Here is a 26,268-nt window from a genome sequence, read left to right as displayed (position 1 = left end):
CAAATTTCAAAATTTTATGCTTTTCAAGGACATTTGTCTCTCAAATTTTGTCTACATTTTATGTCCCAAAGTAATAAATATATCCTTTTTTAACTTTTTTTTTTTTTTTTTTACTTTTTCAGTTACCATAAACTTCTTCCTTGACACTCTTCAATTAAACTTGTAGCTTGTTCAGTTTAAAGCTGTTAAGCTTTCAATTTTGCCAGTTTTTCAGATGTTTCTTTGTTTCAGATGTATCTTTCTGCATGTTTAGCCATGGTTTTAAACTCATTTCAGCTTTAAGCGTCCATACGCATATTCTGCAAAAAATGCATTTTCTAGTTACTCATAATTTTCTCTTAAGTATGTTCACACTAAAAGTTATTGGATGTGACTAGTAGTAAATCCAGCAGTAATGAAAACCATTAATTTCCCTTTATTTAAAAAAGTCAAACTGTATGGTAAAGGAAAAAAAATACAATACTTGAATGGTTCTGTTATACAAGATGTATAGAACAATTCATTTTTATAGGGCATTGCAACCATCACCATTGCTGTTTGAAATGGCACATCTCCATCACCAATATAAAGACAGAATCTAAAAAACGGGAAAAAAATTCATGGTGGCATAATCGGCAGAAAAGTAAAATGAGACTACAAAAACCATTTGCTTTTCAGAAGACCAAGATATCATGGCTACACAGATGGACCTCTGGCAAATAAGAGTTCCATGACTAAATACAATGGCTGTGAAATATGCCTCCAAACTGGCTAATTTTAAAGGGACCCGTTCATCCAAAAAAAAACAAAACAAAAAAAAAACCCTTCAGTTACATCAGAGGGGTTTCCATCTATATAGTTAAATGTGGCACTGTGACCAGCTCCCGGTGTATAAAGAAGAGTACAAGTATTAATTCAGACAGAAAATTTAGGAAATTAAAACAATAGTAAAGCCCTTACATTACAGTTGAACTAGATATTAGGAGGTAGGGAAAAGAGAAGGAAAAAACGAAACAACATACAGACAGACTTTTGTAATGTTTTGTAAAGTCTTTCTACTGCATCTGGTGCTATGTTAATGTAAAAATACAAATCAAGATGGTAGTTGTAGCTGGAGGTCCTTAGTCGGCCTCCTCCTCCTCAGACTCGGACTCTGGAAAAAAAAGATACAACAGTTGATACTATGCTCAACATGTGCACATCAGACACAATTGTCAGCTTGTTGAACAACCTTGCTTGGATCAATGTATCTAGATAAATCTGATGTCATTTTTAGTCCACACTAATGTGTATCCATACCAACATTTGTATTTAGCCTGTGTTGAGTGGAGCAGAGTGAAGTAAAAAAAAACTACAATGTTAGACAATCTTGCAGTGTTTCCCACTGAATTACAATCTATGCCATTGTTGTTGTGACTAACGACAATGGCAAACTTCCTTTCAACTTTTCCATGAGTTCTTTTTTTCCTCAATAGCAGTTTGTGTCTTGCGGGGTGTATAATTGATCTGTCGATCTGTTCAGAACTGATCAGATCACATCAATGGATGAGAAAAGCAGCTGTTGCCAGTGAATTTTTAAACCCATCAGAATGAAGAATTAAGTTCCACCTTCAATGCATCTGACAGTCTTTGGCTCCATCTGTGCCCAGAGTGCCCTCAGTACTCTGAGTGTGATGCAATGATTAACCCAACGGTATATATATTTTAACAGTACTCCTTTTGAATTGTCTAGTTCCCAAAATAGAAAATATTTCAATCATGGCGGGCCATCAAAAATAAATGAATTTATGGGAAAGCCTATATTGAGAAGACATGTCGATTTAGAACAGCCCCGACAGCAGTGTCTATCTTGTCTATTGTCAGTGGTTATGGTGCACTGCTTGACAACAGCTTGACAATAGCGTTAGTCGCATCCATAGCGCTGATTGGAAGTATTTAACTTCGACTGAGATATGGCTATTTCATGACGAAATGCCAGATGAATCAGTCAACTCAAGCTTGGTGGATTGGGCAGATTCGAAAGTCTGGACCTAAGCAACTCAAACACCGAGGCATACTAAACATTACCACCAATGATTTAAAGTTTGAACAGGGACATAAAAAAGATGCAGGTACATCTGCTTGTTATTCAGCACAAACCCATGGCAAGTTTTGGCAACCAATGGCTGTTGGACATGGAACCAAAAACACCAAATGACAAAGAGATAAAAGATAAAAAGGGAGACCGTAAGGTGCCTACCTTCCTCTGCATTCTTGAGCCATTCAACAAATTTTTTCATCTGTTCAAGGAAAACACTCTTCCCTTTGGCAATGTGGGTTTCGTTGTACCACTTCAGAATTGCTTCCTCGCTCAAGACATCCGCTTCAAAGAGAAACAAACAAAAACATAAGAAAAAAATCTATTCAACATGATGCCAACAGCACAAATATTTCCACAGGTGCTTGAAAAACAAATGACGCCAGGCAGGTTGATGACATCAATCAAGACAAACTTTTGGCTATAATCTCCGGCCATCTGGCATCATGGTTCCAACTACAAAACTAACTTTTTTTTCCACACAAATGTGAGGGTGAAAAAAAAGGAACTTTATGGACACAAATAACTTACCTTTATAGAGCAGCACAACAATTTTCTGAAAGGCCTTCATGAATTGGATGTTGTCGTAGCAGTACTCCTGGATCTTCAGCAGGAGAGTGAGTTCAGAGAGGCCCTGGGAGGTAAAAGCCTTCAACAGTGGGCTGTATTGCTGGGAATGTAAAACAGAAAAGATTAGAATTAGGCTTGTACAGAAATCCAATAGGATATTATTCTGAATTCCTATATTACTTTCACCTTGCTGGTGAAATGGGTTTGGGTTAGTAAATCCATAGTTAGTTGCTATGATGATGGCAGCGCATGTAGATGCAGTAGCCATCAGCTTCTTAAATCCTTGCTACTTTTTTTGCCATATTTTTCTATTGTTTTTGACTCCATGGCCCCTTCTGCTGAAGCACGACTTTAATACGATAGAGAAGCTCTTATCAAAATTGAGAAAAAGGTTTTGTAGGGTTTGGACTGAAGGCAGCAGACCGCAAGAGGATCCCCACCGATGGCATACACTGAGCGTCCAGTCAGCTACATAAGAGAGTTGTCACCTTTAAAAGTTTGATGGCTTGTTCTGTGACCAGCTCTTCCTTCTTGTTCCACTCCACCGAGCTCATTACACTGGACCAAATTAGTGCAATCATCGTCTGCTCAGAGATGTTGTTCTTCTTGATTTCCTCACGGACGTAGGCGATGATCTGTAAGACCCAAGGCCCAGAGATGGAGCATACATTACTGGCAAAGCAGGCAAACCATGGCCAGCATATGCTGAGGGCTTATTGCTTATCAAATCCTGCAGAAGTCTGAGGTATGAGCACCCTGGCAGGATACAGAGGCTTGCAGGAGCAGATAATGTGCAGAGGTTGAGTGGATTTCAGCAACTTGTCATTGATTCACTGCATCCTTTTCTCTAGCCCTCCTCAAGACAAACGGGGGCAGAGGTTAAGAAGACAGCAATCCTAAGAACCACCCTCAGTGGTGTGACACACAAAATGAGGCTTAATGTAAAAGCAGCCGGGAAATTAACAAGCAAAACTAACAAGGCTTACATCTTTGAGGGGGTCCCCACGTGACATCTGCTCCTCGAGTTCTTTCTGCAGCTCCTTGCGAGCACCTATGGACTGCTGGTTTCTGGCAAAGTCCGAAAGCTCCTTGAGCCCTGCGTCTGTGAAGTACTTTGAGAAGTGCTCACAACTGCGCTTGTTGGCAGGGAACAGCTCCTGAAAAAGCACACAGTCAAACATTGAGGCAGAGTCTGTTCAGCCAGACAAGCCTTCTTGAGCAATTAAGACGCCTTTGTTCATTAATTGCCTGAGTGCTGGATGCCACAATAGCTTGGAAGCTTGATTATTAATCTCGTGTTCATCAGACCTTATTGAGAGTGCACAGGCGGGCTGCAGACCCTTACTGCATCAGGAGGCATAATGCTTCATTTAACCTTATAGAGATTTTGTATTAAAGTTGTCATTCTCACCATGAGCCTGCTGTCCATGCCAACCTTTCGGAGACTGGCAGAGACAGAGTTGATGTCCTTTTCAGAAAGCCAGGATTTGAAGAGTTTTACAGCGAAGCTTGCTGAAACACCTGAACAAATTCATAAAAATGTGAGTCAGCTGTTGCCAACAGGCCTGCCAGGATAAAGTTAGGCTTGAGTAATACACTGGTAAACAACTGCACTCCACAGAATGTGATTACTTGGGTTTTGAATGGAACAATGCCTTAAAACAACAAGGATGCAGTGAGAAAAATTAATTGCACCACAGGTGTGTGTATGTATTTATGTATGTATACATGTATGTATGTATTAGGGTTGGGAATCACCAGAGGCCCCATGATAGGATACCATAACACAGTCACGATACAGTATTATTGCGATTATACTCAAAGTGCCATCTGCATCTTTTTTTCAGACATTATCAATTCATACTCCGAGCGTGTGCAAATATATGATAATCTACTTTATTTTGCCATTCCATTATTATGGGTATTCTGGTTTTCTTTTGGGGATTAAAAAAGCAGACTATGATTTTACTATTTCCTCTCATGCGGATGGAAAATATATGTGTATGTCATCAGAAGTCTTTGTGGTGGGTCCAAGTGCAGTCTTTGAATTGAAGCTATGCCAGGCAAAGCTAGCAAGTTAAATGTGGACATATTGGTATCAGCCCATGTCAGATGATAGTTAACAAGAAGTTGTAAGACAGCAATAGCTCGATATTTTTTAAATAGTTTAGAAACATGGTCTCTGTTTCATAATCTGTCCACCACAAAGAAACAACATGTTTATTTTTTGAGTGCAAAATGTTTTACTCAGTACATATCTTTGTTAAAACTCTTGGTTCACCAATTTATCAAAAATGTTTGTTTAGTTGTGCTTTTACTTAAGAAATATCAGTATTGGCTTCAAAAATGCAGTGTTGGTTGGACTATAAGCCCAGTTAGATCAGCTGCCCTTTGTTGACAATTTGTCTTTGAGCATAGCTTGGTATGTCAGGTAGTGAGCCAGTTTGCGGTCCGTCTGTGGAACAACTAACTCATCTAGCCAAATGTTTAATTTTAATTTTATGAAGAAATGCTCTCATCATTTGAATTTCATAGGATGGTGCTTAGTGTACTTGTATTTCAGGAATATACAGTAATTTTGAGAAAAGTAATTAATAAGAGCAAAACAAAAAGCCATCAGACATGGCTTAGTAAGAGTGCACTTGACGTCATTGGACTCCTCTCTCATATACCATCTCATATGGATGAATATGATTTAAATAATGTTTATTCAGTGAAGAAAAAAAATAATTTAAATTAATTAGAAATCCTGACAGTTAAACAGCATTTTATATGCTTTATATTTTTTTCACTAATGCCTCTGATATCAGACATGACTGTAGGCATCTACTGCTTTTTCATTATATGCAACTCCAAAACTTCTAACATTTGTTACATTTCTCCATTACGTGTGCAGTATATATGGGATGCGAGACTGTGGGTTTGCATTGTTATCAGTGCTGATTCATGAACTGTTCCTGGGGTCATGTCTGATTTGTGTCTCAGCACTTGTTGGCATGATTGCTAATCCCTCTGCTACTTATAGACCAATAACTGTAAGGCATTTAGGCATGCATAATGATGTAAATTTATGTGGTTTGTTTTCTTTTATCTTTAAAATGTTTGATTACGGTTAGGGAATCATCAGTAAAACAAAAAACTATGCATTTTAAATGACAGATGTTGGGGAAGAGCGAGAGACAGAGAAAAAGCAAGAGCAACGGAGGATAGTGTTTTTGACAATAAAAACAATCAGAGGTACCAGAGAAATGAAAAAAATACACTGATTATATCGTTTTTTAATATTAACTTGAAGATATGATATGATTCTCCCCCTTTTTACATCTTATTTAATCTCAGTCCAAATACGTGTACCTGAGGACCTGATCTGTGAAACACTGAACAACACAATGAGACGCCTATGAGGCAGACAAGTGTGTACCTTCCTTGACCAGGTTCTCGTTGAAGAGGCTGCTGAGAATGGCTGCAGAGAGGTTGTTGTTGGCCAGCAGAATGCCTGTTAGCATGGCCAGCTTGTTGCGCTCAGACTCCGTGAAGCCCTTGAGAAAAAGCAGCAGCTGCCAAAGAACAAACATTTAAACACAATCCTTTAGGCTGGATGAACTCAGACATCTATCTATCTATCCATCCATCTTTTTTTTTTTTTACATTTGAGATGGAGTAACATGGTCAACTTGGACAGGCACTGTGCATTCTGGTAAAGATGCTTTTAGCAAGAGACAAACCTTTTTAATCTCCTCCTCGAACGTTTTCTCCAAGTATTTGTAACGCCTGATGAGTTTGTTAAAGACCTACAGGTAACACAAAACAGGTGTCATTATTTGTACTTCCTGAAAAACTGGATTTTTAACTTTGTATGGTACTCACATGGGCATATGCCTGCATGGTCACCATGTCCTCTTGTGCTTTGAAGAGACAGAACTCAGTGCAGGTCACGTCATCTGATAGGGTACCACCTGGGGCTGAAAACAAACACATTTTCTTAATTTTGTGAGCATTATGCTTCATACCTCCACTGAGCTGTTTTACTTTCTATTACCGTTTGTACTGGAACTGAAAAAAAAGAATATAAAAGCTTTTCTGGATACTACAGAGTTGTGGATTAAGTACCTGAAAGTCACACTTGAGTAAAAGTATAGATATCTTACCAGAAAATTATTCTGGCAGGGGGTATAGTTGGCTTTTATAATATTAATTTAACAAAAGTCTCTATGTATCTCATATTTACTGACCTTTAGTATCAAAAGTAATTTTATGATGTCAAATGTAAGTATATGTTAGTTTTGAAAGTATTAAAAGGGCTAAAAGTGTGGCAAAAAAAAGTTAGCAATCAGAATTTTGAGAATAATGATGCTACTTCTTTCTAACAAATGCGACCTTCAAAATGGAGCCTATAATACATTCAAAATTGTAGAAAAGACTTATTTTTCTTCAACTTTTGGGATTTAAAGAATAAAATCCAGTTTTTCCTCCTCTGCTATTACTTCATTTGTCCTGACGTCCCTCCTTTCCTTCCGTCCCTATTTTGTAGTGAGTAACTAAAATGCTTCAAGGGAAATATAGTGGAGTAAAAGTTAAAGTTGACAGAAATATGAAAAAACTCAAGTTACCCAGCTTTCCGCCAGCCACCAGGATGTCGAACAGAGTCTCGGCATAGCGTCGGTAGTCGAGCTTGGCACCAGAGGCATCAAGGAACTTAGTGACAGCTTCCAAATCAGTGCCACTTTGGTTCAGACCTTGTACGATGTTTTCCTGAAACTGGGAAGGCTCAAACTTCTCCTTTTCATCTGTTGAAAAGACAGACTTGAGTTTATCACTGCAACTTACTTATGACTTTAGGACATTTACCATGTGTTAGATTGCTATGCCTACTCTTCAGTGGCAGTAAAAAAAAACAAAAAAACAAACAAAGATCACCCCTTAAACTAGATGTATGACACCTTGCTTTTTTCATCTCAGTTTATTTATTCATTGTCCTTTAAATGCCATTTTAGGGTTTTCTTGATGCATTATATTTATTGCATAGCTACACGCCTGTAAAGCACTTTGGGTTGCTTCCTGACTCAATGGTGCTATAAATAGACTTGCCTAGACTTGCCTTAATTCAACGTGACAATTAAAATGTCTTGAATATATGATTTGTGAACAAATGGGCATGGTCCTCAGTGATCAGATGTTAGAATAGTATTCCTGTGTCTGTGACGGTAAGCAGGGGCTGGATGGAAAAATCAGTCCTATCAAAAGCTGGAAGACAATCACAAAGGTGCTCTTTGTGAAACCAGATTGAGACTTACTTGTTTGATAAAAGTACCATCAAAGACTGTAAAAACAAGATAGCTTTAATCCTAGGCTGCAGTACAATGTAACTACTTAAAGTTTCTTACCTCTTTTGCGAGTTTTGAAACGCTGGCCTGTAAGCGTAGGCTTCTGCTGCCTTTGATTACTCATAAAAGACACTCTAGAAGACAGAGGGGGCAGGGAATAAGATTAGGGCTAAGACACAAATAAATATATTATAAAGGTATTTTATAAAGTTCTGTTTATTTATGATGCTCTGAAAAAATCGTTGGGCTATGCATGTAATTGAAAACAATTATTTCTGCCATCACCAAAGTTAATTTAACTGAGGACATGACACAACAAAGCATTAATATGTGAGGGTCTTTTTTTTTTCTTTTTTAAAAATAAAAAATAGAAATAAATAAATAAAGGCAATTATACAAATATAGCTGCAATGGAGACGAACAAGGGCACAACAATGGAGTTCGCAAAGTGGGTGTAATGTTATGAACAATATGTTGACACAAACAGGTTAAACAGGCCAACTATTAGCAACCGTCATTACTCCTTACACCATACACTATTCTTGACTGCTAGGCGTAAACTACTCAGACAAACGGAGTTTTCATAGCAACATGTTTGACGTTTGTCTTCCGGTGTCCACTGTTAGGAAAACGCGAATCTAAACGAACTGACGTTAGTTAACGCTACCAATTTTCTAAATATTAGCTAAACAAGATCTGGCAAAATGGATAACCGTGACACAAACGAATTAAAAAGGTTAAAGCCGTGGATGTCTGACTTTTCACAACAACGTTTAATGCTAGGTTGGCTAACTACAGTCAGCTCTCTCTGTTAATACGACACAGTGCCACGATAAAGCCTACACATATGACCGTCGCTCAATCACATTAAACACACACAAACATAAACTTACCTAAATCCTCTTTATGAGCAAAAACAGTCCGAAAAATAAAAACTAATACCGCTCAACTCCAGTACGGTCACTTCCACGGAAGAGGAAATTGTAGACGTTTTAGCGCATGCGCATTAACGCCGAATCTATGTGGGTCATTACACTTGTGTGGGGAGAGCATAGTTCACAAACTGTTGAAATCTTAGAAAATATTGTCGGAACGACATAACCGTGGTAAAATTGCCAGCGAATTTAGTGTTCAATGAAACAAGGTTGCATTTTATCTCTGCTGTTTATGTAGATTATGATACTATAACGTCAATAATTGCAATCAACCCCCCTGTACAGATCCAAGTAATTTTCTTTAGTTGACGGGTCATTGAGTAACACGTTTCACCCCCCCAAAATTGTAACAGGATCAGTTTTCTGGCTGTCAGAAATGTGCTTAACTCCCTCTGCTGCTACGCCAAACTGACCCAGAGTTAGTATCATTAAATAATGGGTCAACAAGTCGTTGCTATCTAGCATTAAGACACAGGAGGGGGGTGTTGTGCTGTCGGGTGGATAGTGTGTCTGTCTGTGTGATGAAGGGAAAACTTTAATGTTGCGTTAAAATTCACCTCGTACATCTGGCTTCTGATTCCTGGAACTTTTTGGTCAACCCTGCCCCCCCAGGATTTTTTTAAGCATGTTGAAATTTATATATGATAATTTGAAATAGGCCTAGGCATATGTGACTGTACCAAGTTATTAGTCTATTTATCCATCAGTTCTCCCTCGTTTATAAGACAAGCCTATCCTAAGGGTGATTTGGATTTAGGCATGACATAACATTTAAGACCTTTAGAATCAGAATCAGAATTGGGTTATATTGCCAAGTAAGTATACATTTACATACACAAGGAATTTGACTCGCTGTTTCGGTGGAAAACAATTAACATAAAGAAAGTAATTCCCCCAAGTCACTCAAGAAGGCTCAAGGAAAAATATTTGTAGCATCTGGGAGGGCTCATAAAAAAAGTCACACTCCAGCCACCCCACTCCCCTGTGAAAAAGCACTCCCCTAGAGATGCTCTTTGGATTTGGATGTAATATTAGAAATGGTCATCGGTTGGTGAGGTTAAGCTCGTGGAAATCCTTGTATTTCCACATAATCGCGATGTGATTTATGAAAAGTGCTTCATGTTGCCAATATCATAAATTCCAATATTTCCGACAACATGTGAATGCATCATTACCCCACCTCCCACCCGCGCGCTGGAGGTGATTAGGGGACGCTGGACAAGCCCAGAGACGCCGCTCCAGCCACTCCCTACGCCCGGCGGACCCTGCACTCTCAAGTCCATCCAGAGCTCCATTCAAAGTGCTGAGATCCAGATGAGAGCCACGTTCAGCCTCATCCAGCAACGCAGACACGAGTTGAACTGAAGGCAGCGGGGAAGGGCTTCAGGAGCCGCTCCACACTTTGGGGAATCACCTCTGGGATCCTACTTTTGTCCGTAGAGTGGATTTAGGACGAGAGGGAGCAACTCTTGCAGAGATAACGAGGCAAGTTTGACATCTTCTGTGATTTGGCAGTGTGCTGGAAATGTAACGGCTGTGCAAGTGCTTTCTCATCGTTTGACTTTTATTTGTAACGCTGTTGCACTACTCGATGTAACTTTTCTCCAAAGTTAACTTTGCATTGTCTTAAGACGGTCCGCTTCCCAACTCATTCATTCCTCTTCACTCCGTGCAGGAGGGGGTTGGGATTTTTTTTTTGTTTATCTTTCTTTTTCTTTGTGCACAGATTGTAGTGGTTGAAGGGTAAATCTGGCAGTTTAGTTTTACTGATTGTCTTTAACTTAAATCGATGCTCATTTAACTTTGTTAATGAAAAGCGTTGTCGCAAATTGCACACATCTGCGGGTTTAAGCACCATCTTTGCGACTCGAGAACCACTGTAGCCTCCGACACAGGACAGCAGCAAATGTGTCAACTTCCCTAACTCATTCACAGTTCAGTCTTTTCAGACGGCATTGTAACAGCTGCAGATACTGAACATCGTGTGAGTGGAAAACGCACACGATGAAATGGGCGTTTTTGTCACTTGTGCAGAGGGTAAATGAAAACCGTCTATACTCTGACCTTACATTTTGGGATCATTCAAAGTAAAATCATCCCTTCTTATCCATTTTATATCCTTACATTATGTTCTCCATGATCTGTGACTGACTGAAGGTGGGTTTACCCTCCAGTATGTCTCTGGTTTTAAGAGATCTTAATGCCGCTGACTGGAATAAATTACTGCTCAGCATGGACTGCATGAATAAAACTATTCACCTCTCTGAGAAACATCCCCAAAGTGCCTTCTTGTCAGAGTTGACCTGTTTTCTTTCTTGCTGGGATCCCTTGTGGGATCCAGCCTGGAACTTATAAAACCAAACGAGGAGGGGAATGCCTTATAGGAAGAAAAACTATATTAGATGTTGGAAAAAGCTACATCACGCTACAGTATTAAATACCACTCTGGTTATATTAAATAAAAATAGAGTCAGTCCTTATACCACGGGAGAAATTGTGCTTTAAAATCACCACGGATGCATGTAATCTTTTTGTTCCTATAGAATGGATTGGAGGGGTGGGGGGAAAAATTGATGCAACATAGTATTACAATATTTTGCGTGGCAGTATTGTGTCGAAACAAAGACACCAAGTAACTTATTGATGTTGTAAATACAAATTAACCCTTTGAAACTTGCGCAAATTGGCTTGCTTTCTTTCAAAAACATGGGACAAGGGCAGTGAGCAAGGAAAAAAGAAATTACCTGAAAATTTGCAAAAAATAGTAAATTGCATGAAATTAATTAAAAACCAATCCAACAAACAAACAAGACTTGGTGAAAAGTGCTTAAGGAAAATTATATAATATATCTGTAACGTGATTTTAAATATGCACTTATGATCATTATACACACATATAAGGTATATATATTTTTTTTTATTTCCTAGCCTTTTTCTTTTTTCCCTAAGCTTTTTCTCAACATCATTTTCTAAATCTACTAATGTCTTGCATTTCTTGCCAAGTTGCTCATTGTTTTCTCCCAATGTGGTTTTGAAAGAAATTGCACCAGTTTGCACAGGGTTCACAGGTTTTAGTACTTGTGAAAGGCGTCTGAAAGTAGCACAACAAAATTGACGTCGCTTCAGGTTTCAAAGGGTTATACATGTGCTCGACTACAAGAATAATAAAATCAATTGCTTTTTCAGGCCACTTGATACATGTGCCTGCAATAAAAATGATTAGCGTGAGATAAAGTAACTGAAAACTTTATCTTCTAACATAAAACAGTTTTTAAAAATGCTTTCCTTTGTGGAAACAATTTGCATTTGAAAAATGTAATAAATCACAATATATTGCAGATATGTTATCACAATATTCAGCAAAACATTCACAATAATATTGTATTGTGACTTAGGTATCGTGATAATATCAGATTGTGGGGCCTATGGCAATTCACACCCCTAATGGACTGTATGCATTTTTGGAAACGGAAACAGTGATGTGTTTTTTAATCTGAGTCAAAGCCTGCAGAAACTTCTGATTGTACCAGTCTAAACATAACTTTTGCCTTGACTTTTTTTTCTTAGCTTGCAGCAGTTTAGTCCAAATTATTCATGTCCACACATTTTCATTATAAAAATATCCATGCTTCTAAAGTATTGAGCCATGACTGATCCAAAACATGAATTCAGTGGAAATGTTACAAGCTCACAGTCTTGTTATGCCTTCAGTGTTCCAGCTTGTCGCTCGCTTTGATGGGAGATTGTTTCCTATGCTTGGCACTGCTTGAATCCTGCCATTTTTCAACTCCTAATTCCATTTGTGAACTTGAACTCCCAAGAGGATCAGATAAGACCTCCTTTTTTTTTCTTTTTTTTTTTTTCAAGGATGGTGTCTTACTCTTTGTGATTTCTCCACAACTGTATCCCTCCTCTGTTGGCCAGAGTCTCATTCAGGAAGCCAGATGGGAACTTTATTAGCCGCACTGATCAAACAAACAGTGATGTAAGATGACTGTGAAAGGTAGTGTGTGGTAAGCCTTCCGAGTTGCGCTGCAGAGTCTCCTGGAAAAAGTAACAACCGTTTAGCTCAGACTTGGAGGATGACAGTGTGTGGGATGGTTGGCTTCTCTAGTAGCTTTCTTTAGTGTGAACTTGTTGGCCCGAATGCTTAAAGTTGCATCAGTGTCTTTTTAATGTGCCAAAAGCCTCTTCATGAACACTATCGGGTGAGCAGTGAACTAATGTGTGTGTATAGTGGACCAAAGTCCCACAGCCAGTGCCATGGTGATGAATAGTGTTTGCACTTGTCTGGCCGTGCAGCTTAGCGTAGTGGGGCGTGCGTTTCGTGTTAGTCCTGCAACATCAGAGGTGGACAGGGAGCATGCATGTGCAGCCCCACTGACTGGACCAAGGAGAGCCCTCAGCAGCCTCTGTAACAGGATGACTTCTTCTGAAGCCTGGAAGCAAGAAAAAAGTCCTCTGAATGATACATTGTAAAAAGAAACAAATTGTTTTAACTTTAACAAGCTAGTGTCCCTGCTGCCCTAAATTTTAAGCTGACTGAATCTGAGTCGAATCATTACAAAATTGCTTCAACATATCTTCTCAAATTCAGTCAACTTAAAATTTTAAGGTAGCCTGGACACTAGCTTTTTCAAAACTTAAAACCAGTTTCCTTTTTGCATCTCCAATTCAGTGCCTCGTGAACTTTGCGATACTCCAAATCTCATTAGTGTTTTTCTGTTGCTTTATCTCACTTTGGAGTTGAAAGAGTAAAAATGACGCTTCAAGTTCACCATCTTTGCAAAGAACTTTACCCTGTGCTGTTTGACTCATTCCACCCATTCAACTTAACTGCTTAAACTCCACGTCCTCAGTCTCCCCGCGGAGCTTAAGTAATAACCCTGTACGTTTTCATTCAGCTCGCCTTTTCTTTGTTAAGCCCACCACAGCTGCTTTCTCCATTCACTTATGGCAAACCATGCCAGACCAAGTGTTTGACTGCCTGTAGCGCAGATGACGCCGAAGCTGCTAATGCAGAGCAGTCTGGGGAACATTTGAGTGTAGTCATGTAGTATATAATACAGAGAGAAATTGTAACCTTGCAGGGTTCTCTTGAGTGCATTTATTTGATAGCTGATAAGTAGTTAGGTCATTTCAGAGCTATTGTTACTTGTAAAGTGCAACAGCTTGGACCCTCAGGATCCAAAAGAAGACTGTTGGCCATTTTAATTGGGCAGACTAGAAAGTCCACCGGCAGGGATTTTATATAAAACCCCACCCTATCTCTCCTTATTAAAGCTTTACAAGCGGGCCGTGCGCATAGATATGGGCATGCTTTATGTTCTGTAGCTAATGACATTTTACAGGATTCTGTTTCCTCACATTGCCGTTTGGAGTTGCGAGTGTAAGAAGGTGCCTGGTACAGAGTTAATTGCCACCTGTTAATAATGCAAGTTGAAGTCAGTAGTAAAGGCCCATAGCTTTCACCGGGTCTATCCATAGTGTGTAAATCACTCATGTTTTTTGCAGTGTGTTTATACAGCAAAAGGAAATAAGTACGCATGAGGGACATCATTGCACACTTATGCTCCATTGCTTATGAATAGAAGGGGGAAATTACAAACATTAATCTGCTCCATTTGTTAAAATAAATAAATACACAAAGAATTAAGACTTCCACTCAGTCTTTTATCAATAGTTTTTCACATCAAGTTCAACTTGGGGGAACTTTTGCCACACTGCATAGAACGGCTTTATTCATTTTAGTACCAGGTCCTTTTTTCTATTTTTTTTTTCTACTGCGGGTAGTCCCCCTTCACAATTATGTGTAACCTTGGATAGGGAGGGAATCTTTACATCATTGGTCAGCCGAACAGAGACGCACATGCAATATGGTGTAGCACACATATTAGTTTTGTGGACATTTTTTGAAATAGGCTAGTGAATATATATATATATTTTTAAAGTCGTTATTGACTGTTGTGGAAGTGATGATTCTCTCTGACCAATCAGTGATCTGCTGTGTTTTGACTGCAAATTTTAGTGTCAGCTCAGCTAGTTTGGAACCTTGACCGTGTTGGTAAGAAAAAAGTACCAGGTGTTCCTAATGGGGGGGGAAAAAAACGGGTTAAGTTGAGTAAACCATGCCTTACCATGCAATGTAAATTAGGAAGTAATCCAGGAAGCCAACATTAAGTTGTCTTAACAATGCTGACCCTTTGAGGGTTCGGAGAGCCAGAGTCCGAAAAAGAGGAAGTTATTGTAGCTTAGTTGGCTGTGTTGCGCAATGCACTATTTAAGTCAGTCTTTTTTTTACAAGTCAAAATGTCTGCTGTAAAAAAAGACCTTAGAGCACTACATTTTAACTCAGATGTTGCTAAAACCTTATTGGTGCATCGCAATTTTCCAACAGTGCCCCGCCCACCTCAAATCAAGCAAAAAGCCCAAACAAAAAAGAGAACAAATACATCTTTTATGACTTAACCAGAGGTATTCCAGCTTTGGCAGATTATTTTGTGATCATGTAGGACTGCTTTGCTCATCGCAAAAATCTAACAAAGAAAATATGTTTTCAGGGCCTTTTGAAGTAATCAGATCATCAGACTGTTGTTGCTGTCAGTCATCTGGTTCTTTCAGTCAAAGATTTGTATGATCGGAGGTAGTGTTGGGCAAAATAAAGGTATATATTGTGCGTCAGTAGAAGGATGTCCACAGGTCGAGATTTTGCAAATCCGTCTCTACTCTGGCAGCTTCTTTGGGGTAGGCAATGTAGCAAATCAGGGCTGGATTCTCACATGATTTTGGAATTCTAGCATGATTCTTGCATGATTTAGCAAATTGAGCTGCCTGTCTAAGATAATGTGATTTGGGCGAGTGAAGTTGTAGGAGAGTGAAGTTGTAAAGACAGAAACCCAACACCTAAAATTATGGTTGTCAGTACCATGAGGAACCTTTTTTTTTTCTCAGCAGCAATTTAGCAATAGTTTGAGTGATGGAGTGGATAATTGATTTCTTGATTTGGTCATAGCTGATCAGATCGATGGATCAGAGGAGCAGCTGCTGTAGAAGTGATTGAAAGCAAACTTTCAGACCCAGCACAATTGAAGGTTAAGTTTGACTTTCACCGTGCATGGCACACTGCAACTCCATCTGTGCCCATAGTAGGCTCAGTGCTAGAGGTGCAATGACGATCTGAACAGTATATATATTCCAACAGCACTCCTAATGAACAGTCTAGCTCCAAAAATATAAAAACAATACGTGGCAGCAGATATTTTAATTGTGGCGGGCTGCCACTAATACATTAACGTGTGGGGGATGCTGCAAGTTATGTGTTATGTGAGGCAGTTAGTTTATTTGGAAGTTTCAAAGAAGAAAATGGTCAAGTGTGATAAAGTAGGATTATTTTAAACCACTGCTTGATAGAATTCACAAAACAATTCATGTGTTGTGATATATACCATTACAGTCATAGAATTACATATACCTTGATAAAACATTTTGGCTATATAGCTCACCTCCACTTGCTAGATTAATAATGGTATGGTTATTTGATCCTTTTGTCATTTCGATCTCCAGCTGTAGGCCCATGTTTTTCAAATCTACTGGTCTTGATGTCTCCCTGCTGTTTGAGCTCCATTGTAAATGAAGCGCAGTGTTTGTTTGGATTGCAGGTTTATGTTTAACCAGGCTGGAAGGTTGTGTGGCATGAAAACTCTCCTCAAATGAGTGCAGTTCTGTCAGAGGACAGAAATCATCAGATTAGCAATCATTAAGAGCAAGTTTTTCAACAAGGTAATCAGTTTCTTCAGTGTTTTTAGTGTCCCTGCAAGTGGACTGTCAGTTTGTCCATGGTCCAGCCTCTGCTGCTCACACACCTTTGCACAGATCTGCACCTGAAGCGGTGTTGAGGACTCACTTTCTCAGGCAGCCGCTCGCTATCTGCCCCTCTAAACCTCTGTCCTGTCTGCTCTGGCCTGCTCTCTGGCACAGCCCTGATGCCCCGCTGCTGCTCCATTAGGGAGGGCTTTAATCTCCATCCTTGCCAGCAGCCTGTGATGTTGTGACTCCCTTGCACCCCCCCTCCCCGACAAGGCGTGCTTGATCTGCTGGGAATTTTACACACTATTACTCTGCATAATGCATTTCATTATCATTTGTTTGCACATAGACGCCCCTGTGTTCTCAAACAACCGCTCCCAAGGTAGAATGACGCCAATCATCTCTCAGTGTTGCTCACACAATACCCATTTGCTTTCTCACAGACCACATGTCATTGACAGCAAGCCCCCTTTGTTGGTCATATTGAATATATATCGACCATTTCAGAATTTTTAGCCACTCTGAGCAGCTTTATTTTAAATCAAGTACATGCACCCTAACAAATAACAGCTGGTTTATTTGTTTAACTTATTTTATATTTTCACTTTTAATGTTTTCAGGCATGTGAATGCCTGCACGGCCGCTGACCTTTGCTCGAGCAACTTTCCTCCTTACTAAAGGACAGAAGAGAACGTGCGGACTCAGTCGAGGGCCTGTAAATAATATATGTACATTTAATGGTGTTTTTTCATGTTGTCCTCGTAGCTTGATCTGGCTGGGAAATCTAGGTCAATGTCGGAGGCAGGCAGAATGTGTCTCATAATATTGGTGGCGACATGTATTGAAATCCTGCGTCCAGCCCACCAATCACATAAAATCTCTCACATGTGTTTTATTTTCCTGCAGAGACCTCTAAATACAGCACCTACATCTGTGGGAATTATGGCTCAAACTCCAATTTTAAATGAAATTCTGTGACTTACTGTATGTAGGATCAAGGCAGTGACTCAGTGTCCTTCCTCTGACATTCAAGATGAGCTGTAGTTGATTTTGCTATCGTGTTGCACATTGCGTGACATCAAGGGGGTTGCGCTTAGTGCCAGCAGCAGGTATTATGTTGAATTTATACTGCTAATAGCAGATGATAGCTAATGGCAGAGTTGTACCTGGAAGTCTAAGCAAAAAGTAATTATTTGGGAATCCTGTTGAAACACAGATCCAGCCATTTGAAAGATGCTCATTTTTAATAGAATCGAATGTTTTTCATGCATAAAGTTATCATTTCATTTGCCAAATTTAAATGGTGTTTAAACTGCCATCTGCCACACACAGACAGCACCCCAGTCAGTCAGTTTTTTGGAAAGTAGAAAAGGTGACGCGCTTCCAGATGAGGGTATTTGACCGTAAGTTTTGCTACATCACTGATCATGAGATTAAGATCTCAGATTAATAGCAGCTAAACTGTGTGGGCACATGTGATGCTTACCTCCTAAACATGCATCAAGGAGATTTAATCAATCTCTCTGATGCATGTCGCATCAGAGAGATTGATAAAGCAGGACACTTATAATCTAAAGTCATTTGCTAAAGGTTCATGCTAGGTCCAGTTTTGATTTAGCCTGGAAAAAAATCTAAAATCATAAAAATAGTGGGAGTTTTTTTTGTCCGGCGTGTGTACATTGAGGCAAACCACAACAAATGTGTTTTTTATCAATGTAGACTGGTTATATTCCTCATCTCTCCAGCTCTCAGCAGTGAGGATAATCCCCAGAGTTTAATCAAGGCTGTCAGGTTTTCTCTCATTCTCCCGCTTTGGATCCAGTACAACAGTTAACAGCAGGCAGCAACTCTTATTAATGGGATTGTGTCACTGGCTGCCTAGAAGCCAGTTCCAAATCTGGGGTAGTGGGTTATCAGGAGAGGAGCTGAGGGCATGCAGCATCCACGCTACAGACAGATGCAATATGGTGTTGGTCAGGATGGCACGGGCACTCAGACGACACTGACACATACTGTTCTCCCCCCAGGGCCATTAGGAGCTTCGGCATCTGTTTTCATTGAGGAGTAGAAGGCTATGTCCTTTAAACTCCTGTTTAATACCAGAGACTTGACTTGGCACTTTCACTGTAGAATGCCTCTGCACTAAGTGCCAAACAGACAGTTAGTTCGTAGTAGCTGGATATTCAACCTACTTTATAGTCGTTGGTTTAACCAGTATTGATTGTGGCAGCCCAATACATACATTGTCTGATGCTCTTGATGGCCAGTCTTCCATGAGGGTCATTAATTGTTTTTGAATTTGAGTCCATTTACATGTCAGGGTTTCCCAACCATTCATTTATTTGTGGTGGCCCGCCAAGTTAAAAACATGTGCTGCCACAAATTAAAATTGATATTTTTGGAGCTGGACCATTCATTATTTATTGCACTACGCTTTGGTGGCACATGGTAAAGATATACCAGGATAAGAAATCCTAGAGGTATGTTTTTTAATACTGTCATGGATACAGGCTTTCCTCTTTCTATTAAACTCATACATAGTGCACAGCACACACCATCTGAGCTCAGTAGCCAGTCTCTATTGGTAGAACAGGCAGCTGAGCAGCTGAAAGACACTGTGACACCTAGGGGTGGGTTAGTGTAAACAGCTGGCGGCCAGCATCGACAGAGAGAGACTGTGGGGAATGATAGCATGTTTTTTGCATCTGACTTGGTGAATTAGGGATTTTTAATTCGATTAAAAGGATTTTTTGACCAAACTGGAGCTGGCAATTGTCGGAATAGTAGATTTTCTAACTAGATTACCAGCAAGAATAACCAAGATGTTTTTCTTTTTTCTGTTGAGTTTGAATGAGGTGTGTTTTATGACGAGTTAATGGGGCAGTTAAGCCCCGTCAGTCTTCTGTGAAAGAGAGACAGTTGAATTCAAAAGGTGTACAGTTGTATTTCTCTGTTTAATAAGGAAAATATGTGTGAGAATATTACTTTTTTAACATTTTGTGTGTTTCTATTGTATATTTATTAGTGTAATAAGCTGAAAGTAAGTATCTTACCCCACCCCCACGTCATTGTCTGCTACCACCTCACATAGATTCAAATTTTTTGGTAAACACTGCATGTACATATACGGATGTTTAATTAAATCTCTTATTTTTATAATTGATTTATTTAAAGGAATGTAACAGCATTGTTGAGAGAGTGTCAAAAATGACTTAGAGCAAAGTAGCATCATTTTGCAGTCCTACAGAAAACATATGTGAGATCACAGAGTAGGTGATTGCTGTTACGTCCATCCAATCTGAATCTACGTGAAAAGGAAATAACATAGATTTAAAACTGTGTCACAGACAACCAAAGCAGCTGGTAGACAAGAGCCATCACTGGGAATGTTTTGGCATAATGCCATCAGACCAGCATATTGCAGGAGTCGGTGGGCACAAAGTAACAGACCTTACTAAACTGCTGGTTGACAAGTAAGCAAATATTTCTTCCCCTGCTTTGTACAGGGAGTCAAGATCGAGTCATTACAGCTGTTTAAATGATCTTAATTGCAAAAGAACTTTTTTCAGCATTCTCTTCCTTCTGTCTTGGCCCACCTTTCAAAGATTTGTTTTCACGCTGAGTGTGAGAGTGAGTGGTTTTTCTGAACTTGAGTCTTGCCTCCCACCAAGAGCCAGGCAACTTCTTTATGGGCCAATAACATTGTGCCCTGCAGGGGAACAGAAGCCAGGGGAAAAAGTGAAGTGGAAGTCTATGCGGGGAATCCATTTTTCTCCAGGAATGTCATGCTGCTCTGAGGTTACTGTTAAAAGTTGATTTTGACAGCTGATAGAGGGTTATGTCTTGGAGACAAAGTGGGGGGGTTTGATGCTGAAAAGTCAGAGCTTTGAGTTGCATGTTCTGGCTTTCGGCCATTAGTTTTAGATCACATACTGTATTATCCTCTGATCCAGTTGTTTAATCCCCAGACACAAACTTCACACGCCACATCTGTGACTGCATTATCAGATATTTGTGTGATATTAATCGTCTCCTAATTTCCATTCACATCACTGCTTTGTTTATTGAAGCATATCTAAGCCATCATAGTGCATTATGTAGCTTTGCCATATTTTTATTCTGCACCTGCCAGTGTCTGTACAAAAAAAAAAAGACATCTGTACCAAGAGACCAGTGAACAATAGATGACCACATGGTCTCATCTATTAGCCTGTTGTGGACAGCCTGTCACAACAGCAGACATTGGGTTTTTATTGCAGCAAAGCCCTGTATCAAGGCCCTGAATGTGTTCTAGGCCCCTCTTTTATCTCCAGCCCTATAGCGTTGGGATTACTGTCCCAAAGGAGATAGGAGGCAACATTGGACCAAAAACTGCCATCCCCAGCAGTGTCTTTGTCACGGTGCACTCCAGCTTAGATCCTTTACCGGCCACAAATATTACATTGCTGCAACAAGCAAGAGCAGTACAGATAAAGCTATGAAGCGGTTTACTGTTTTGGAGGTAATTTCTTTGATTTATAAGAAGCCCCTAAACAGGAGCAGATTCCAGCTGAGCAGGGACACAGAGGTCAAGGGCAAAGTTCTTCAGTTATGTAATCGCCTATGGGACATTCTCACATGCCACAGGACTGGATAGCCAATCAAAAGGCCCCGCTCTTCCCCTGGAGTCAAACCACCGCTGAACAAACATGTCCACCCCAGAGTTTATTTGCATTGGCTAAGTTTAGGACTGTTTATTTTCTAATCAGAGAATGCCTTTTAAAAAATGTTGCCAGAGACCTCATGAAAAATGGAAAGCGCACATAAAATAATGGCCTAATGGTGTGTAATAAAGTTGTACATTTCTTGAGCCAGCGCCTCTAGCCCAAACAAACTGTGTATTTTTGATGCCTAACAAATGAGTTAAAGGAGCAGTGTGTAATATTTAGTGTACTCTAGTGGCGAAGTTGCAGAATGAACCTAGAGGGCCTTTGGTGGATATATAGAAACCATAAACTGTCGACATAATGGATATAGCTTCTGTGCAATTAGCTATCTATGGAGATTTACTTGCTATTGGAGTCAGCCTCAAGTGGCCATTAAAGGAACTGCAGCTTTTGGCACTTCCGTGCGCTTGGTAAAAATGCCAAAGGCCCTCTCAGGAGCCAGTGTCAATGGCAGTAATTCAATAATTCTTAGTTTCAGGCGGTAGTGCACTAATGAAAACATAATTATTAATATGATTTCTGCCAATAGATCCTCCTAAAGACTTGGACCCTAAATTGTGTTTTCTTGATCACGAACTGAATGGAAAGCTGATTTCTAAAAGATATTTGAAATCATGCATGTGTATATCACTATTTGTTTCTTCTTCACTGACTTTGCTGACTCATTGTTATGTTTGACAGCGCATTATTGCAAAATGCATAAGGTTGTGCAGTATGTCAATATTATACTAATATCCTGATATGACACAACATATCATCTTTGATTTTGGATGTCGTAATATTATTGGTGCTGTCTTTCACTAATCTCTCTAGCCGTTATATTATTTGCATTTACCCACCCAGTCATTATATCCACAATAATGAGGACTATTTATCAAAAATCTCATTGTGTAAATATTTTGTGAGAGCATCAAAGTCAGTCCTACACTATCATCACAATATCGTGTTTTCTTCAAATCGCCCAGCCCTACACTGCTAACTGTCTATCAACATTATTGCACGCTATTCATGAGCTTGTGGCTATAATTGTGTTTTTTGTGTGTGTGCACTATACAAAAAAACAGGGGCCACTTACAGAAACATAGCTCTTTACTGATACCAGCATTAGGACACATTTCATTTACAGAATGTGTGATTTATGTCTTCCTTGCTCTGTGTTCCTGTGCAGGGGGGGACACCTGCAGCCAAAATGGAGGTGAAGACGTCACTTCTAGATAACATGATTGGGGTTGGTGACATGGTCCTCCTAGAACCCCTGTCTGAAGACTCATTCATCGAGAACCTGAGGAACCGCTTTGACCACAATGAGATCTACGTAAGTGTCCCGCATATGATTAAATCTATTTAGCTAAACCTTGTTTGAGTGATAATGTAACAACATTGGGTTGTATCAGACTCCTCTGCTCCCTGCTTCCAAAGACCGATGCAGACGGCTTGCTGAAGGAAACACAGATACTTTTCATAACTCCATTGTTCTTTTGTTCCCTCACTCAGTGTCGTCTTGGCCACAGAGGTGGCACAGATTCAGACCACTGTAACCAACCAATCAATAAATCACATCACCAAGGAATGCAGATGATGCCTTTAAATGAGGCGTGAAAGCCAGAGCTCAGGGACAAGAAGGGACTGGCAGGCTGGCTGGCTATAGAAGAAGAGGGTTGTTGAACTATCATCCCTGCATCAGACAATTGGTTTTGGGCTTTGTGTCTTCTCCGCAGGTTGGCTGCTCTAGACGTCAGCCAAGATGATTACAGCTCCGCTCTGGTTGCTGTTGGCTCTCATAGGCTCAGGGCCCAAGGGATGATGTCACCTCATATAGCAATGATTGCCTTAGCTGCGCTAGATATTTTGCAGAGATTCAGCCCACATCCTGCTGAGGAATGGGAATGGGTTTTTCGCATTTCAGATGCCCTCAATTTTCTGTCCAAAACTATAAGCTCAGAGCTTTTTATTTCCTGTGTGGTGCTGACCTAAATGTTGTGGAATGAGTTAAATGTACACTGTTCCCCCTTCTCCTCCAAAAGGTGCAAACATTTAATATTTCCAATATAACCCCTTTAGTTTGGCACCAACCTCCTATGAAGTGAAAGTGGCATTTTCATAGAAAGGTAAATCACATGTCTGTAAGTCTGTAATGCAAGCTTTTTGGTGGCATAAGCTGCACCTCAAGAGAGATGACCAGGAAAAGCACTGAAGCCTATACTTATCCAATAAATCTGTGGTGAACAACCCTTGCATGTGAATATATTTTTCCCTCATGTGGCATCATTCCTTACAAATGGCCCCCAACCCCCACCCCAAACTATCATATGACAGCTCACTGCAGAAGAAACATGGCTTTGTTTTCCAGAGGGACAGCGCATCATGTATCTAATAACTCTGGAAAATCAAAGGGAATGAAAATCATCCTGTTAACTGATGTCCTGCTTCTTATGTTTGCCTCCTCTTTTCCTGAGCAAACAGAATCAATGAGTATTTCTTGCATGTTTATTTAATTTCTGAAAGGTTTTTAATTTTGTTGTGGTCTACTTAAGGGTAACTTCTATGTTTTTCAATCTGGATCCTGTTTTCCAGTGTTTTTTTAACGGACTTTTGGGAACAGTAATTTTTGAAATTGGACCAGTAGCCTATTGAGTGAGACCACTGCAGCCAGCAGCACGGTCAATGTGCGTTCACTAAAAATGCTTGGTTTTGCCTCTTGTAGGCTTCACATTTTCAATATAAGTGTCTGACAACATTACAGAAAGAGTCCATACAAAGCTCCACCTGTTTGTTAGACTAAGATTCTCTTTGTTTAACCAGAAACAGCTCCAAAATTGCTTTTGCCGAACTCACCAGACATCGTTTAAATAAACAGTAATTAAAACATTTCTAAACACACTTCATTTCATGTCAACAGAAAAAAAAAGCAATTTTGGTTTGTTTTTGCACTGTTTCAAAAATCACCGAATAAACCTTAATTTATCCAGTTTCATGTGAAAATTTGCTTGCTCTAAACACATTAAAATCACTGTTTATTTTAGCGGAGTCTGGTGAGTTTGGCGAGCAAATTAGTGAGTTCAGGGCTGTTTCTGGTTAAACAAAAAGGATCTTACTCTTTAACAAAAAGGTCCATCTTCGCAGGGATTATCTGCATGATCAGACTCGGAATAATAATCTGAGCCTATCAGTGGCAAAAAATATTATTACTGGTGAACATAAATTTAAGATGCAGTGTGCTCCGAGTGGTTACATTGCAGCCAGTTTTGCTGCCGCTGGCTGCAGCGCACTCGCACAGTATTGGACCAATTTGAAAAACTGTTGTTGCTAATAGTCAGGTAGCACAAAAACGTGAAAATAGGGCCCTGTGTAGAAAAAAAGAATAAAAAAAACCTAGAAATCACCTTTCTGTCTGTTGTAATGGCTATTCATAACAGTGAAAGATATCAAGATGTCTACACATAATTGCTGAGGTAGATTTTTAATTAGCCACAGTTTCACATCCTAAAGACCTTTTCAGACCAAGTCCCAAATTTTCACAATAAGCATCTGACAATCTTTAAATTAAGTCATATCTATACTGCCTTGTACATAGATTTCCAAAATGTCATGCTGATGTGGATGTTTTAACACTGCAGTAAAAACACTGAGTGATAAAGAGAGAAATTGTTAATTTATGTAGCTGTTGGGTAAGTGATGTATCATCCAAGCAGATTTTGATGACTGAACGGACTTGCAAGTTTTCCTTAACGATCTGCAGAAGCTGAAATTAAAGCTCAGAAATCATTTCGACTGTGCTTTGTGCTGTTGGTCAAAAGAACCCCTCATTTTACACGTGATACTTTTGTTTACGTTGTTCCCTTTGTACCTGTCCTCGGCACTTGAAAGGGCCTCATTTTGCCTCCGGTGGGCTATTGAACGAGAGGCCGTGGGAGGTTGTGGTGTTGCCACAGGGAAGGCCATGCTCCACTCTTGTCAAAGTGGGTTATGCAACAGCCATTACCATGGAAAGCAGAGAAAAATGTTTCAGGTTGATGTTGCTGAAAGTGCTCTCTGGGCTCTGTTTTGAGCGTGGGAGGATGATGAAGATGACGGCTGGATACATTGGCTTTCAGAAATATCTGACAAGTGTTATCTGTTGAACAGGATCTGTTCGAATGTTACATAAAGATGTTTTTTTACAGAGAAACCAGTGCTTTTTTGTTTGCGAATGTTTGATTAAAAACCCACGGCTGACATGTTAGATATCTTGCATTTTAATTTCTTATTATGTAATTGACTAATGTTTTAATGAGAAGCAGTATTATTAAATATCAAGTCCTGTCAGACATTTAATACAGGGTTCTGGCAGATCCTTAAAGTCTTAAATGGCATTAAAATGTCTTAAATCAATCTTTCAAATGTCATAAAAATGCTTAGACATTCGAGGTGCGTTTCTTATGATTTTTTTGTCTGACATTGTATTGAAAAAGCTCAAAATGATAGGTAACTTTAAAAAATAATTCATGATTTACAGAATGCCTCTTGAATTAACATCACCAAATAGTCATGCTTTGTTACAATAAATATTAAAAAATAAAAGAAAATTCCATCTAACCTTGAGTTATTAATGTTTGTATATATTTTTTATTCCTTTAATATGGCTGCTGTGAAATATGTCTTAAATGTCTTTCCAAGTGGCATTAAAATGAAAAAGGCTTAAATCCCACTTGCCTAAAGCTGTAGGAGCTTTAGGCAAGTGCTGCAGGATGGTTTAGCTGTACTAAAACCATCCTGCAGCACCTTGCCCGCTTTGCAGTCTGTGTTTACCGCCCAGCCCACAGATTCCATAAACTTTCCATTTTCACGTGTCTTCAGTTTCACTTCAGGCAATGCGTGTCTCAACAGTGCAT

At 39.6% G+C, this 26,268-nt stretch overlaps 2 protein-coding genes and 1 long non-coding RNA gene across 11 annotated transcripts in view; 1 reads left to right on the top strand and 2 right to left on the bottom strand.

Moving 5' to 3' along the window:
• Window positions 1–395: 395 nt before the first annotated feature.
• LOC121949335 (eIF5-mimic protein 2-A) lies at window positions 396–9,000 on the bottom strand. The gene is made up of 12 exons (XM_042494998.2): window positions 8,844–9,000; window positions 8,011–8,084; window positions 7,237–7,413; window positions 6,494–6,588; window positions 6,352–6,417; window positions 6,048–6,183; window positions 4,038–4,147; window positions 3,613–3,783; window positions 3,115–3,261; window positions 2,588–2,726; window positions 2,219–2,341; window positions 396–1,132 (listed from the first exon to the last, which is right to left on the bottom strand). Exons 2-12 carry the CDS (start codon window positions 8,072–8,074, stop codon window positions 1,101–1,103), a joined length of 1,260 nt encoding a protein of 419 aa, XP_042350932.1. The 5' UTR covers window positions 8,075–8,084; window positions 8,844–9,000; the 3' UTR covers window positions 396–1,100.
• Window positions 9,001–10,073: 1,073 nt separating this feature from the next.
• The window catches only part of myo1b (myosin IB), an 85,186-nt gene continuing 68,991 nt past the window's right edge, over window positions 10,074–26,268 (top strand). For 2 of the 9 annotated variants that reach the window (XM_042495223.2, XM_042495221.2), the window contains exons 1-2: window positions 10,076–10,370; window positions 22,566–22,712. In XM_042495223.2, the coding sequence (XP_042351157.1) occupies window positions 22,587–22,712 (126 nt within the window). In that variant the 5' untranslated portion in view covers window positions 10,076–10,370; window positions 22,566–22,586. Of the gene's footprint in view, window positions 10,371–22,565; window positions 22,713–26,268 lie in introns of all 9 variants that reach the window. The other 7 variants (XM_042495227.2, XM_042495226.2, XM_042495220.2 and 4 more) reach the window with 6 other exon arrangements.
• LOC148188484 (uncharacterized) lies at window positions 11,314–16,780 on the bottom strand. The gene is made up of 2 exons (XR_015777762.1): window positions 16,388–16,780; window positions 11,314–13,324 (listed from the first exon to the last, which is right to left on the bottom strand). It is a non-coding gene; the product is annotated as an uncharacterized LOC148188484 (long non-coding RNA).

Source organism: Plectropomus leopardus, chromosome 10 (genome assembly GCF_026936395.1).
Source record: "Plectropomus leopardus strain MGB_pleo_1.0 chromosome 10, ASM2693639v1, whole genome shotgun sequence".
Lineage (NCBI taxonomy): Eukaryota > Metazoa > Chordata > Actinopteri > Perciformes > Serranidae > Plectropomus > Plectropomus leopardus.
The sequence above is the reverse complement of the archived record's forward strand: the minus strand, read 5'-3'. Positions and strand labels throughout refer to the sequence as shown.